At 44.6% G+C, this 13,990-nt stretch overlaps 1 protein-coding gene across 2 annotated transcripts in view; it reads left to right on the top strand.

The window, feature by feature from the left end:
- The window catches only part of GRIN2B (glutamate ionotropic receptor NMDA type subunit 2B), a 208,393-nt gene that overhangs the window by 76,350 nt on the left and 118,053 nt on the right, over positions 1 to 13,990 (top strand). For both annotated transcript variants that reach the window (XM_054813050.1, XM_054813051.1), the window contains exon 4: positions 11,128 to 11,726. In XM_054813050.1, the coding sequence (XP_054669025.1) occupies positions 11,128 to 11,726 (599 nt within the window). The remainder of the gene's footprint in view (positions 1 to 11,127; positions 11,727 to 13,990) is intronic.

Below are 13,990 nucleotides of genomic sequence, written 5' to 3'. Positions count from 1 at the left end.
GTGGTTAAGAAAGAGGACAGGCAACGGGAGATGCAGGAAAACAAGATGCATCGACTTTGCCTTTGAGTCAGTCAAAGAGCTATTTCTATACCTTACATGCCTCACCCGGGCTTTTATTCTCTCAGATGCTTTTGTTACTCTTATTATTAATGGCCAGCAAAGGCAAATTCTTTTGCTGCTCCATCAATCCCTTTCTCTGCTGTTGCCAATCCTCGACAGAAATCTCAGTGCCTTGTGCGTGTGTGTGATCTTGAAAAAGATATGGCAGTTCAGTCCCAGCCTCGGGTTTTGTTTAAAAAAGTACAAAGCCTAATATAGATATAAAAATTTGAATTCAAGTACAAAAAGAGCATCTTATTTATTATGCTGCTGCTTTTAAGTTATGTCAAGGGCATACTGAATATACAGAAGACACCTTCTATTAATGTGCAGGTAAGTACAGAAAAAAAAGTGAATTCAATTATGTGTGCTCCAGCACAGAATTAAGCTGACTAGAAATGGGCTCGTTGACTTTCATCACCCAAGCAAAAAGCAGTACAAAACTGAAACTCATAGCACCCTTATTGCAAAGTCAGATGGACTGATTCCCTCTTCCAAATCCTCTTCATCAGTCCCTGAGGAGTGTAAACATTCATATGCTTAGATCATGGAGATGAATATAATGGTCCTTCCAGCACCAATCACTGTAGCAATGATGAACACGAAGTGTTTCTGGAACTGTGGGGAGATTGCAAGCTTTAGCTCTGCAAGTCTCCTATGGTCCAGTCTTTTACCAAAACAACTTCCTATTCATTGGAGTTCAGAAATGGCTTTTCCTTGAATAGCAGGTTTGCCACAATTTCTGCCTCTCATAGCAGCAAGGGGTATGGCAAATGGCTCTTAATCATCTGGGCAAAGAAAAGGAACTAAAAAGCTATGATCCCAATACAAAACAATAGGAAGCAATAATTTAGCAGGTGTGGATTTGGCAGAACATCCTGCAAATGTTTGGATGGGCATGTCTGGGTGCAGGGGACTTCATATATTTGTGTCTTTGTAAAACTGTAGGAAACCTCCTACTGAGTTTCTGAAACTTAATAGATGGGAGCTTGAGAAGAACATTTGAGGAGGGAGTGTCTTTCTTTTCTAATATCTGTGTAAATAACTCTATGTGCTTTATTGGTCTCAAAACCTCCACAGTGGGGAAGAGGAGAATCAATAATAATTTAAAACTTTGTGAATCAATTAGATGAGCAAGACAGGCGTGACAGCAGCTTCCCGAGAGAGGCACTGCTCACTGGTTGATCAGGAAGGCGAGCTGGGTAGGGAGAAGGTAGGTGCTGCCATGTTTTCATCCATTCTGAAGCACAAGAACTAACTAGCTATGGCCAAACCAGCTCTGATGGGCATCAGGCCTTCAAGCGTGACAAGTGAGGGTGCATATTGAAACCCTTATTGCTTGTTTCAGCCAAGGACTCTTGTAACACACTTCAGTGATAGAGCTGTATTCTAAAGCAGGGGCTGAATCCAGAGTCCAGGTCTGATGGTTCAGGAATCCACCTCTGGTTCTCCTTAGGCCTAGAGAGTCCCCAGCTAGATTTGAAACCAGAAGTGTCACCAAGGTAGTGCAGGCTGGGATTTGAACTAATTAACTCTCCTGACATGGCAGGTCTACTGGACACGACCTGGAGTTTCCACACAGTGTTAATGCACAGATGCCTTAGGGCCAGCTCACGGTTTGTGTGTCTCCCATTGCCTGGTGCAGACATACACGCTATGTGCTAATGACACAGCCGCTTGCCAGTAGCGTGTCCAAACAAAAATGAATCGGGGTACTGTTTCTTCATTTTACACCTAGTCTCTTTTATACTATCCTGGCAGCATAAGGAAGGTGGTAAAATCCCTCTTAAAACGCACCATACAGAGCTGCCTTCTCGTCTGGTGCACAGCGAGGGTTTGACATTGCTCCTCTCCCAGCCCATGCTGTAAAACACAGGTTGGGGTGAGTTGGAGTGAGTCAGGTTTGGGAGAGCAGGAAGGAGGTGTACTCTGAGCAAGGAGCACCTCCTTTCCAAAGCGATAGGATCTGATTTGGAGAGCCCAGTGAAGGGTCGCGTGGATCCTCATGGTCTCAGAAAGCTGTGAGTGTGAAATGGCTGAACGCTTACTCCCAGGCACAGGAGAAGAAACAGTGGGCTCACTTCTTTCTGAGCTTTGGGGCAGCCTCATGGCAGGAAGCCAGTGACCCGGGCTAACTGAATAAACCTGGCTGTATTTGTGGGACTGAATCCCCAGGTAAGAGCAATGCATGAATGCAGGGAAGCAAAGACAGCAGCACATACACTCCATACCTTTCTCGCACACCACAGAGGAAAACAGGGCCAAGGAGCATGTAGGCCGTCAGGAACCAGCCCTGGAGGAGGCCTGGGCGGGCAGGATGAGGGGGAATCTTGACCCCTGCCAGCCCTGGTTACCTGGCTCTTCCCTAGCATCTCTGCAGTCCCAGCGGGCTGCCAGAGGATGAGCTCCAGTGTGGGGTGAGGGTAGCGACGCCCATCCCCATCCCTCGCAGCCCCGACACCGCCGGGCCGCGCCGGGCCCCGGGCAGTGCGGCAGGGCCCGATGCAGGGCCCTCCCCGCGGGCTGCCAGCGCCGGCTGTAAGGAGCTTACGGCCACGGCCGTATTACGTGTGCGTGGTTGCCAGGGAAACTCCGCTGCTGAACCGGGACCAAAGCGGTGGGGGCCGGACCTTTTTTTTCGTGGTGGTGGGGTTTTTTTTGTTTGTTTGGTTGGTTTTTTTCCTCTTTTTTTCCTGAGAGCATCATCTACGACACTTTTAGAGAAGAGGTAACCAGGTATGGGGCAGTGGGAAATCTGGAGTCTGTGTAATCTAGTCAGATCTCAGCTCTTGGTTTTGTCCCCTTGCTAGAGAGCTCATCTATTATTTTAAGTGGTGGGTGGGGTGGTGTTTTTTAGTTGTTTTTTTTTATTTTTTTTCTTTTGAGTAAGAGCATTGCCTATTTACTGCTGGGCAAACTGGATGATGCTGAAGCCTTTTACTGCCCCTTGCCTTGAGGAAAGGCCCATCTACACAGGCTTCGCCTTCTGCTGCTTGCTCACTTGCACTCTGAGGCAAGCCAGCTCTGATCCAAAGGGTATGTAAGCTATATCAGTGCATTGAAAATGATCTAAACTGGTTAATAAGGCCAGCCTCTAAGAAAAAATTGAGTCCTGGCACAAAATTACCTTAAATTGGCTACCTCGCTTTGGCTGTGGTCTGGCCAGCTCAGAGCATGAGCACAGCCAATTCACTGTCCATAACGGCTGAGTAGACCTTGGCATCACCAGGACTGCAGGTGCCACGTGTTAGGACACAGAGCAACTAACAGTCTTGCCCGCAGAAGGTTAATGTTTAAATAAGCAATGCAGAATTTGAGCGAGAGGGGGTATCGCTACTTCATGAGACAGAAGGGGAACGGAGGCCCTCACGGACACACTCTGACCTGTCCCCAGCTGGGCCACAGTGAGAGGAGATCTTCAGCTCCTGAGAGGCTCAGAGGGCATTGGATGCAATGCTGAACTTCCAGGGCTTATCTAAATAGAGTCTGTGAACCTTTGGAGGTTCAGCTCATAATAAGGTTTGCTCATAATAAGAGACCAAAGGCATACTTGATGAAATGGAAGAGCAGTTAATTTAGAAATGATAAAAAGAAATAGTATTTCACCCTGGATAGTTGATTTGAGAAATTTATTCAATGACATCTTGCCAAATACTGTGACTGGACTTTTTAAAGAGTGCTGGATAGTTTTATGGCTGCTATTGATTAATATGGCTATACCAATGACATCCCATTCAGCTTACGGTCAAAATTCAGTCCTTAGTCTGGAGGGTAAGACAGCCAGAAAAGAAGCCCCAGGCAAACACCATGATGTAATTGGATGGATGAGTAATGGGGCAGTCTGACTTTCCTCTAACTGATACGGGCTGGCAATGTCAGGATATTAAGCCAACCTAGTGGGCTTGTCTGAGCTGGGACAGGGGTGCTAGGCCTGGGCTGTCTAGGTTGTCAGTGTGGTAAAACATGGCACCTGATGGGAGGAATCTACCCAGAGTGACCAGTGGTTTAATCCATCCATGTAAGCTCATCAAACAAGGAAACACACACATACGGAGGTGAAAATGGGAATGCAACAAGCCTAGTGTGAAAACTGTTTATCCTGGCAGCTTGCTAACTGCCATTTCCCCTCTGTGGAAAAGTGCTGGCATCCATATGTGATGCTCTGAGAAGCTGGTATGGCATACCATCATATACTAGCCTGCTTTGACCAGTGATTGTGTATCAAATTCACGAATGGTGCACTCTTGCCTTAGCCAAACAACTTTTGGGTTTTTTCTTTGCATTGTGTATGTCAGACAGTGGCCCTGGTGTGTTTGACTCTCTCATCTTTTTTATTAACTGCATGTGGTATGGAGTGAAACAATCCCAAGATCAAAATTACAGAATCTAGGGTATCTTGTGTTTCCTCTGTTGCAAAATGCTTAGAATGAATGATTTCTGTAGACCCTTAGGTGGAAAGTGGAAATCACTTAGCTGTTTTCAGCTCTTGAGTCATCTTTAATCAGAGACCTTTTTATTGCAGCTCTCGGGAACTCCTCGGTGCTGGAGCACTTACAGAGTTCTCCCTGGGCTAGGGCTCTGCAGCAGATCTGTTTCCACTGCTACAGAGAGATTAATGTCCCAAACATGACTGGGATCTGTGTATAGTTAATGTCATTATACATGTGAATCTTAATACATTTGTTACCGTTTACCAGAGTAACAGAATTAAGCTACACTAGCGACTCTAGATTCCTTATTGCAATTATTCTCAGTAGTCACCAGAGATCATGGCTTCCAGAAGAGACCTAGAGAGTCAACAACCATTCTCCTAATTGCCACAGACCTTCTTTCTTGGCCACTTGTATGCCTTGCCTAGCAGGGACCAGAAGGACAGCAACACACTCTCCTGTAAGAGAGGGCTCTTACAGCCCTCCACTGATTTATCACAGTATATCCTGCCTGCCTTTCCATCAGTGGGGACACTGAACTGGATCTCCTCCTTTCACTCACCCACCGATTCCTGCAATCAATTCTCTGTAACCATCATCTGTGAGCTATGTATCCTTCTGTCAAATAAGGCCAGTGTGTTCAGCAGTTATTATGAGAACAAGGGAGGGGACTGATAAATGATACAGTTATGTAAACCACGTTTCTACATCTAACGAATTTGAACTTCCCACTGATGGCACATTCCCAGGGCAGCTCTGAGGATTGTCACCAAGAACGATCCACTCATCAGTGAATCAGAGCACTGGGAAAGGATTGCAGGAGGTCATCTGCTCCATCTGCTGTGCAAGCCAGAATCAGTAATAACCCAGGGAACCTGTTCCAGTAAGACAGGAAAGTTTTGAAATACTACTAAATAGTATCAACTAGGCAGAGAGTCATTAAGAAATGGCGCAGTCCAACATGCTCCAACCTTACTTTGAGTATGTTTTGCTGTGAATATGTGTATTTGTGGAAATGTGAGCATGTATGTGTGTGAGAGACGCAGAGATGCTATTCTAGATGCCAGTCCCACCACAGGGACATTGTGCTAGGGCTGTAGTGTCACTGTGTTCCCATAGTCCCTGCCGCAAGCACTCAAGGAAAGGACTCGCACAGGATGATGCAGCACGTAATATTAAAAACAGAGTTTTATTGTATTGAGTCGTTGAAAACTAAATAAAAAATTAAATGTGGGGAGAAAAAACAAACAGGCAGAAGATCCTGACTGCAGGCTAGCCTGAGGCAGTGATGCATTTGTGGTAAGAATAAACAGGAGTAAATGAACACTTAAGCAACAAAGATCCTGATTTCCTGTCAGATCTGTTATAAAAAAAGGGACTCAGAAATATAGAAAATTTAATTATAAGACTTTCAACTGTTGTGGCATTTTCCATCATGAACAATAAAACTCCCAGTGAATCAGGTATCCCACTAGGACTGTGACAAATAGGTACACAGTGGTGTCTCAATTTTGAAGAAAATAAATACATAGGTAGGGAAATTAAGGTCTGTGTTTTCCCAGAAATTATTTGGTGCTTGCTCACTCCTTTTTGCCCCCCAAAATGTGTAGTAGGCAGGGCCAAAGTCTAAACAAGGGGCAGCCCTATGTGGTTTGTCTGTGGGTCATAGAGGAAATTTGCAAATCAAGACTGTATTAGACACACAAATTTTCATCTAAATCAGGAAAATAAGAAGAGAGCTTTGGAAAGTGATAGTGGCCTGAGTCATTAGGATCTTACAGGATCCCCTGTGCAAACTGGAAATGAAAGGAAGGGCAGACCTCAGTTGTTAAATTATGGCTGCACAGGATGCTTAATGCAGCAGCAAATAGGGTTAGATATACTTATGTTCCCCAAAACCTAATAAAAAGGGGCTAGCAGCACAAATTGTATTTCTCCTGCACCTGTGCAGAGATAGCAGCCTAGGCCATTTTGCATACATGTGGTTGATTTCTCCAAATCCCAGAAGCAAACACATGCTTTTGACTTGCTCCTCACTCAAATTCCTCACATGTAACTTGACATACCTGGCCCTTGTGGGGTCTGGCACTTGGACTGGAGCTAAAGGAACTTGCCACCAGTAGCAAAAATCTGTTCATGGCCCAGCCACCAGTGCACGGCGCACAGAACCAGATTACGTTCATGGAGGAAAGGTGGAGTGCTGATCGTCTCACTCCCCAGGTCAACAGTTATACTATGGCTTAGTGGACATCTCTCTAGTTCTTCAAGATGACTGGCCCACTGCAACCATTTTTGGGGATCCTGTGTTCCTCTGCTTTAGATCTGCCCCATGCTGAGCAGCACTTTTACTCTGGATAGTAAGATGTTGTTTGTAAGGCAGAAATTGCTTTTGCTTGCCTGGAGAATCCAGAGAGGCTGTTAGGAAGGAACATGTGAGAAAAGTACCCCAGGGCACTTTCCTGCCACATCTGAGATAAATGGTTCGTTAAACGGCAGTGATTGGTTTCAACTGGTGCAGCTGCAGGAGGGCTCCTCGGACAGTCAGCTGCAGCCTTGCAAGGGCTTGCATCCCCGGTGGGGGTCAGACCTGGCCTTCGTGCAAAATCTGCGTGGGCCTGCCCTTGAAGAACATAAGTCACCGGTGACTTAGAATTGGTGGAAATAACACTTGGTTGCTCTCTAAACCTTTTGCCACGTCCACAAACCCTCTTCCATCCACCTAGGAACTTGCCAGCCACCAGTCTCCAGGGTGAGCGCTTTTGCACCTTCACCATGTGCAATCCAGCCTTGTGATCTGAGGGGTTAAACGTGTGGGAAAGGGAAGCAATAGTTGTCCCAGCAGTGGTAAACTTGGAGCAGATTTTCTGTAGAAAGCCATCTGTCAGCAGGGGAGTGGTGCTGTGTCAATTGGTCGGCTCCAGCTCAGCCCTGTAAACTCCAGATCCCTGACCTTGCAGGGTGACAGTGGGGGAGTACTAGGATCTTTGGAGGCATTGAGATCCTGTAATGGAGCCTCTACTCTTTCAGACTGGGTGAGGGACGCCCGACGGCAGCATCTTGCTGTCTCTTGCAACAGTTAGCTATGGGGAGCCTGGGCTTGCAGGTGGAAGGGCTGTAAGAGAAAGACAAGCTTTTTCCCCTGTAGCCAGGGGATTGTATTTCACATGGGTGATGTGCAATGTAAGGGACTACTTCTGCTTTGAACTCAACCTATCCCTATCCCAAACATAAATTTGTCTCCCAGTGGCAACATTGAACCATGTTTTGGCTGTTCCAAGTGGAGAGTGTGAAATTTCTGCAGGAGAAAAAGAGGAGCTTCTAATGTTCTGTAAAAACCTTTAATGCCTGGAGGGGTAAAACAATCCTTTTTGGTTTTAGACTGTAATCAACCAATAATGATTCTATGGGGTATATGTGTGTAAAAATGGTAAAACCCCCTTCAACCTACCTCCTAATTTAAAAGCTTTCACTGTAACACCACAGTGGGGTCAAATTCCTGCTCTGATAGCCCTGTGATTCTCTGTCAGTTCAGACTCTTCTCTTTTTCCCTGACTTTCTATCAGGTGTGGTCAAAAATAAGGACAGGAAGGAAATAATGGCTCTTGGGCGTTTTTCTTAGTTTGTTTTTTGTCCACCAAAAGGCACTCACTGAGGTTCCTGTCCAGCTCTATCAGCAATTCTCCTGATTTATTATGAGAGGGACACTTTCTTCTACACTGTTGTTCGTCCTTCCTCCCTCGCCCCTCTCTTGTCTGAGTGCTGAGTTGGTTAGGGAATGAAGAACATTTGGCTAGCCCAAGTATTGGGGTGATCAAGTGCCAAAAGACATCTTGGCAAGCCAAAAGCTGGACTGGCTTGCACCTCCTTAGTGCTCTCATTTTGAATAGAAGTTGCCTTTTCTTGCTGCTTCTATAATAAAAATGCAAGCAGTTGCTCAAGAGCAATTATTGCATGCACAGCCAAGTGGTCTGTGCTGTTTGATTTAAGGAGGAGTGCTTGAATTTCTTGGTGAAGAGGAATTGTTTAGCTGGGTTATGATAAAGCTATCTATTTGGTGTATTGATTTTTGATGTTCTGATACACTCTGGTTAGTGAGGACCTCTGAATTTTCTCCCCAAGTGTTTGGGGCTGAATTCCCTTCCACAGTTGGGCTGTGCAATCGTGTGGAACGAGCTGTCGGTGGGCACTTTAGCATCTGACCCTGTTTAAAATCATGGGGAAGGCAATACCTCCCCCACCTCACTATCACATCTACTAACTCCTGCGTGTGTGTGTGTGTTTCAATGCAGCCTTGAAATACCAGTGGATTTACCATCTCCCATTCCCTATTTGTCACTGAGAAAAGCACCCAGTATTTTTTCAGACAAGACTTCAAGATGCTGTGTGTCAAATATTCCCATAATTCAATAGCCAGGTCCTTAAATCTTAGCCTCTGTGCTAGAAACTGTGGAAATTTGCAGTCAGTTCAGAGGTTCTTATGCATAAGTATAGAAAAGCTTTTGTTGAATTTGATATAAAAATAAATACTAGTCATCAGTGTACCTGTCTTGCCTTTTCATATTACAGTAAGGCTGAGTCTTCTCACCCTAGCATTCAGCTTGCTACAAGTGGCTTTCAAAGGCACGGTGCAATGAAGGGTATTGGAGATGCTTGTTCAGGCTTTCTTCAAACTCTGGCAGATGCCATGACAATAATTTAATCTTTCCTCTGGCTTTCCTGATTTTCTCCATAAGCTTCAAAGATAAAAAGTATCTTTTTATTGGAAGAGTAAGTTATTTTCCTGAGTACAGTTCTGGGAGAAGGAGGTGAATTCCAGTGATAGGAAGTATGAGCTGTTTGCCACAGATTAAGAGACTCAGTTGCTGCTCCTGTTTTTTTAACTTGTTTCCAATTTGTTGCTGTCTTCTTTTCCTTTTTCTTTTTGTGTACATTTGTTTTTCCAGTGAGCAAAGAGCAGCCCTAAGAGTACTTTCACAAGTGGGTGGTGAGCTGTGTGGAGGAAGTGACCAGAGTTTAATCACCAAACCTCATAGGAGAGGCATGGGGATCTGGGAGCAAGGACTCTTCCGTATAGGACGTGACCCATAGTGAGTGCAGAAAAGAGAAACAAACAGCTTAAGGCTGGATGCAGGATCAGAGCTTTTTTTTCTGGAGTTGCTGAGCTATGGCATATTTTACCAATAGGGAAAATGGCTGTAGGTAATCAAAACAATAACTAAAGAAGGGATGGATGGATGGATGGATGATTAACTGGCAACCCTGCTGAAAATCAGCTTTACCTGCCAGTCTGTAAGAAAGTGAATTTGGAAGAGAGCTGTTCTAAACGTGAATATCTTGAGGTAGTGTCTTGAGGCATTTGCACAATGAGTTTTCCTCAGGTCTAAAACTCCTGACTACCTCCTTTTGGATCTCTGCTCTTCTGGCTTATTGAAAGAAGGCGGGGCTGCTATCTCATTCCTAAAAGTGGTAACTGCATTTGAAGAACTTTCTTATTGTAATGGGAATCTCTGCAGAGAGATATCTTTTAATTCTCCCCCCCCCTTTTTTTTTTTGGTGATCTAATCCTACTCTACAGAACTCAGTGGGTGTTTGCAGTTGATTTTAAAAGATAGAAGATCAATCCATACAGGAGCATACTGCCAAATGTTTTTTCCATTCCTTTCTATTATGAATTAGGCAAAAGCAGGGATTTGGATTTTACTGGATCTGTCACAGATTAAAAGCCTGGTGTTTTATGAAATCCCAGGATGAAAAAGGCTTACACTATGACATTGGAGAGCTGAGATCTGCACAAAACTCCCTTGGAGTCTTGGAGGTTATAAAATGGTACAAGTTCTGATTCCTGCAAAGATGAACTTGGTATGGTAGAAGGATATGAAAGGAATACCAAGAGAAATGTTGAGCTGACATTTCTCTAAAGCATGGTATAAACAAACCCTATGATAGTTTAGAATTTTATTTTTTTACATTTTAGTATGTTTTATGTTGTTCTGAGGCTGAACCTTCTCAGTTGTAGCACTCTGTGCCACTGCTTGCTTTGAGAGGAGCTTGTAGTCGAGGTTCTCAGAGCTATTTGTGTCCAATGGTTTTTCCTACTCTAGTTGTACTTCAGTTTGGATACTCAAACTAGAGTGACTGTCCCAAACTAAATTAGTATCAAAGCTGCTGTATAACCTGTTTATACTACATATAAGGTTATGAAAATCCTGGGATTAAAGCTCTTAATTTCTGCAACCATGGAATATTTTGTATGTATTCTCTTTTTCTGTCCTCACTTGTGTACCACTTGTTCCCTGTCTGTTAGAATCATGCCTAACATTTGAAACCTTTAAGTAATTTTGGCAACCTGCCTTTAAAAATAAAGTAAGGACAGCTGGTCATAAAAAGGCTTTTACTTCCTCCCCACTTGCTTCACTTAAATTTTAAATTTTTAAAAGTTAAAAATCCTTAAGCTCTGGCCAAGACATGAAGTGTAAGATTCTGACTGCGTGCCTCCCCCTCCATGCTCAATGGGTTGACAAGGAATGCTGTTTATTTCCTTTGACCTATTCTTGTTTTCTTTTTTCTCTCTCTTCCTCTCTTTGACTTCCTATTCTAGGATGAGTCATCCATGTTCTTCCAGTTTGGCCCATCAATAGAACAGCAAGCCTCTGTCATGCTCAACATCATGGAAGAATATGACTGGTACATCTTCTCCATTGTCACTACTTACTTCCCTGGTTACCAGGACTTTGTGAACAAGATCCGCAGTACCATTGAGCACAGCTTTGTGGGTTGGGAACTGGAGGAGGTCCTCCTGTTGGACATGTCCCTGGACGATGGGGACTCAAAGATCCAGAACCAGCTGAAGAAGCTCCAAAGCCCTGTTATCCTCCTCTACTGCACAAAGGAAGAGGCCACCTACATTTTTGAGGTGGCCAACTCTGTGGGTCTGACAGGCTATGGTTACACGTGGATTGTGCCCAGCCTGGTGGCAGGGGATACAGACACAGTGCCATCCGAGTTCCCCACTGGGCTCATCTCTGTCTCATATGATGAATGGGACTACGGTCTTCCTGCCAGAGTGAGGGATGGAATAGCCATAATCACCACGGCTGCTTCTGATATGCTGTCTGAACACAGCTTCATCCCTGAGCCCAAGAGCAGCTGTTACAACACCCAGGAGAAAAGGATTTACCAGTCCAACATGCTCAACAGGTAAGGAAAGGGGCTGGGCCAGCCTTGCAAAAGAGGGGTCAGAGAGGACCTCTAAGACCAGAATAATTCTGCTAGGATGTGTGGTGTTTCAGGACAGTGGGTAGTGTTGGCCAGAACCTGGGCAAAGGGTCATGAGTGCCAGTACTGTTACCCCCTTAGAAAGCCTCCATACAACACAAGGGGCAAGCCAGCATGAGGAAAAGGAACAATGAAGGCATAGTGCAAAAATTTGAGTGTGACCCTCGATGCAAAAAATTTTGCTTTTATAACAGCGCTGAACTTCTTGGAGTGTCTTTGCATGAATGGTTCTGTACCTGTGAGGTGGGCTCTTGCTGCAAGCACTGGGGATGTTTGTATTGAACTCTAGAAGGTGCCAGGTTCTGTTCCAGGCACCAGCAGTATGTGAACGGCTGTCCCTTATAGGTGATGGTTGAGTAACTCACCTGGAATAGTTTTGTGGCACCTGTTGTCTGAGGACCGAGTGTCCTTCTGCTGTCCGTTAGCCCTGAATTACAGTAGAAAAGGAAGTTCAGAGAGATCTGCAGAACTAGAGCTGCAAAAAGAGAGTCAACAACTCTGCTCAGCTCCTGCTTTATACTGGAAGCCTTTAAAGCCCTTGGGTGTCTTAAGGATCCAGTTTACCTCAAAGAGGAGGACTTGTGCTATCACCATGCTCATTGGCACCTTGTTTGCCATTGTCTGCTGGGTGTTTTGGGTCCCATTTTCTCTTGTGCACATTATGCAGAGAACCTAGGCACATCCATTGGAATGGCAAGCTTTTCTAGATGGAAAAGGGCATTTAAAAATAGAGAAAACCTATTTAGATAAACATCTTCTTTTGAACCAGATTCAGATTTTCTTCAGAAGCAGTGCTAAGACACCTGTTTAAGGTCATAGAGGAAGCCTGTGATGGAACAACCTCTAGAACAGCACTCTGATTGCTAGATCTTCATTTTTGTCCCAGCTGGAGTTTTAGTATGTCACTAAGCAACCCAGATAATTAGACATGGGAAGAGCTGGAGGAGGTGGTATCTGCAATTAGCCAGATGACCTGCTCAGCTGTCATTCTCCTATGTTTTACATATAAAATTCTTGGGCAGGTTGATCCCTTTGTGGTAGGACAAGGGGAATCCAGGCAGTAGCCATCAGGAGAGGTGGCCACACAGAGCTCAGCATCTTTGTTCATTTGTCACGATGAATCATGGAACAGTGTAAATGTGATGGATTGGTTTGCGTGCTGTGACCCCTCACTGTCAGCTGTACTAGGCAGATAGAGGGACTGGTGGACAAGAAAGCAGATTTTACTTTGCCTGAAAGTTGGGGACTGAAAGAAAAGTCTATTCTTTGACCCATTATATTATCCATAATGCTATCTGCTATTTGTTCTTTGTTGCTATGATCCATTGGCATATTACCAGGTCTTATTGCCTTTACTTCCTCTTCCCCATACTGGTGTTTTGCTGTCTGCAAGCCTTGGAATCACCAAAGGTGCTCAAAGCTCTTATCAATTTCCTTCTCAGCTAGGCTTAGGGGTAAGGGGTGTTTTCTGCTGCTCTTTTGAGTCAACCCTGGAATGATTAAGCAGGGAAAAAGGTATGTAATATGTACAAAGTTATCAGAAGTAGCATCAAGGCAGGCTGTTGTTCTACCTTTCCAAATGAATAGGGATTTTTGGGGCGAGCTGTATTGTGTCTTTTCAGCAGTTATCTAGAAAACAAAATGTCGTCCCCTGCTATGTGATGCATTGTTCTGCAGAGACCTTCTGCTAATTAGTTCTGTTGACACTGTATTACCCTGTGCATAGCATCATACCCATATAGCTACACCTCTTCAAGGACCCAACATAATCTCTCTGCATAGCACTTCTTTGTATTGTATAGAAGCCACCAGCTCAGAGACACTTGAGTCTGTAGATATGACAGTACTGTTGTGCAGCGTAGATATGCCCCGAAGCCTGGGCACCCCACATGAAAGCAGTTCTTGTCACTTTTGAAGATACTAGCTTTCTTCTCACCTTCATGGCCCAAATCATGCTGTTCCATCTCCCTTGTCTGCTTTGGGTACAGCATTCACAGGAATGACTGCAGATACATGTAGATATACCCAGCTTAGTTTGGGTACCGACATCAGTCTCCCTAAGAAGCAGAGTCAATTAGTCCATGCCAAATTCTGTTCTGCCACTGCCTAGATTGCTGCAGGCACCTGAGATAGCTCAGAAATTACACTGTGTTGCAGTTGCTTCTGTGATCACAGTGCAAATATTC

The sequence above is a fragment of the Grus americana genome, chromosome 1, assembly GCF_028858705.1.
Source record: "Grus americana isolate bGruAme1 chromosome 1, bGruAme1.mat, whole genome shotgun sequence".
In the NCBI taxonomy this organism is placed as follows: Eukaryota; Metazoa; Chordata; class Aves; order Gruiformes; family Gruidae; genus Grus; species Grus americana.
This window is presented reverse-complemented; position numbering and strand designations above follow the sequence as displayed.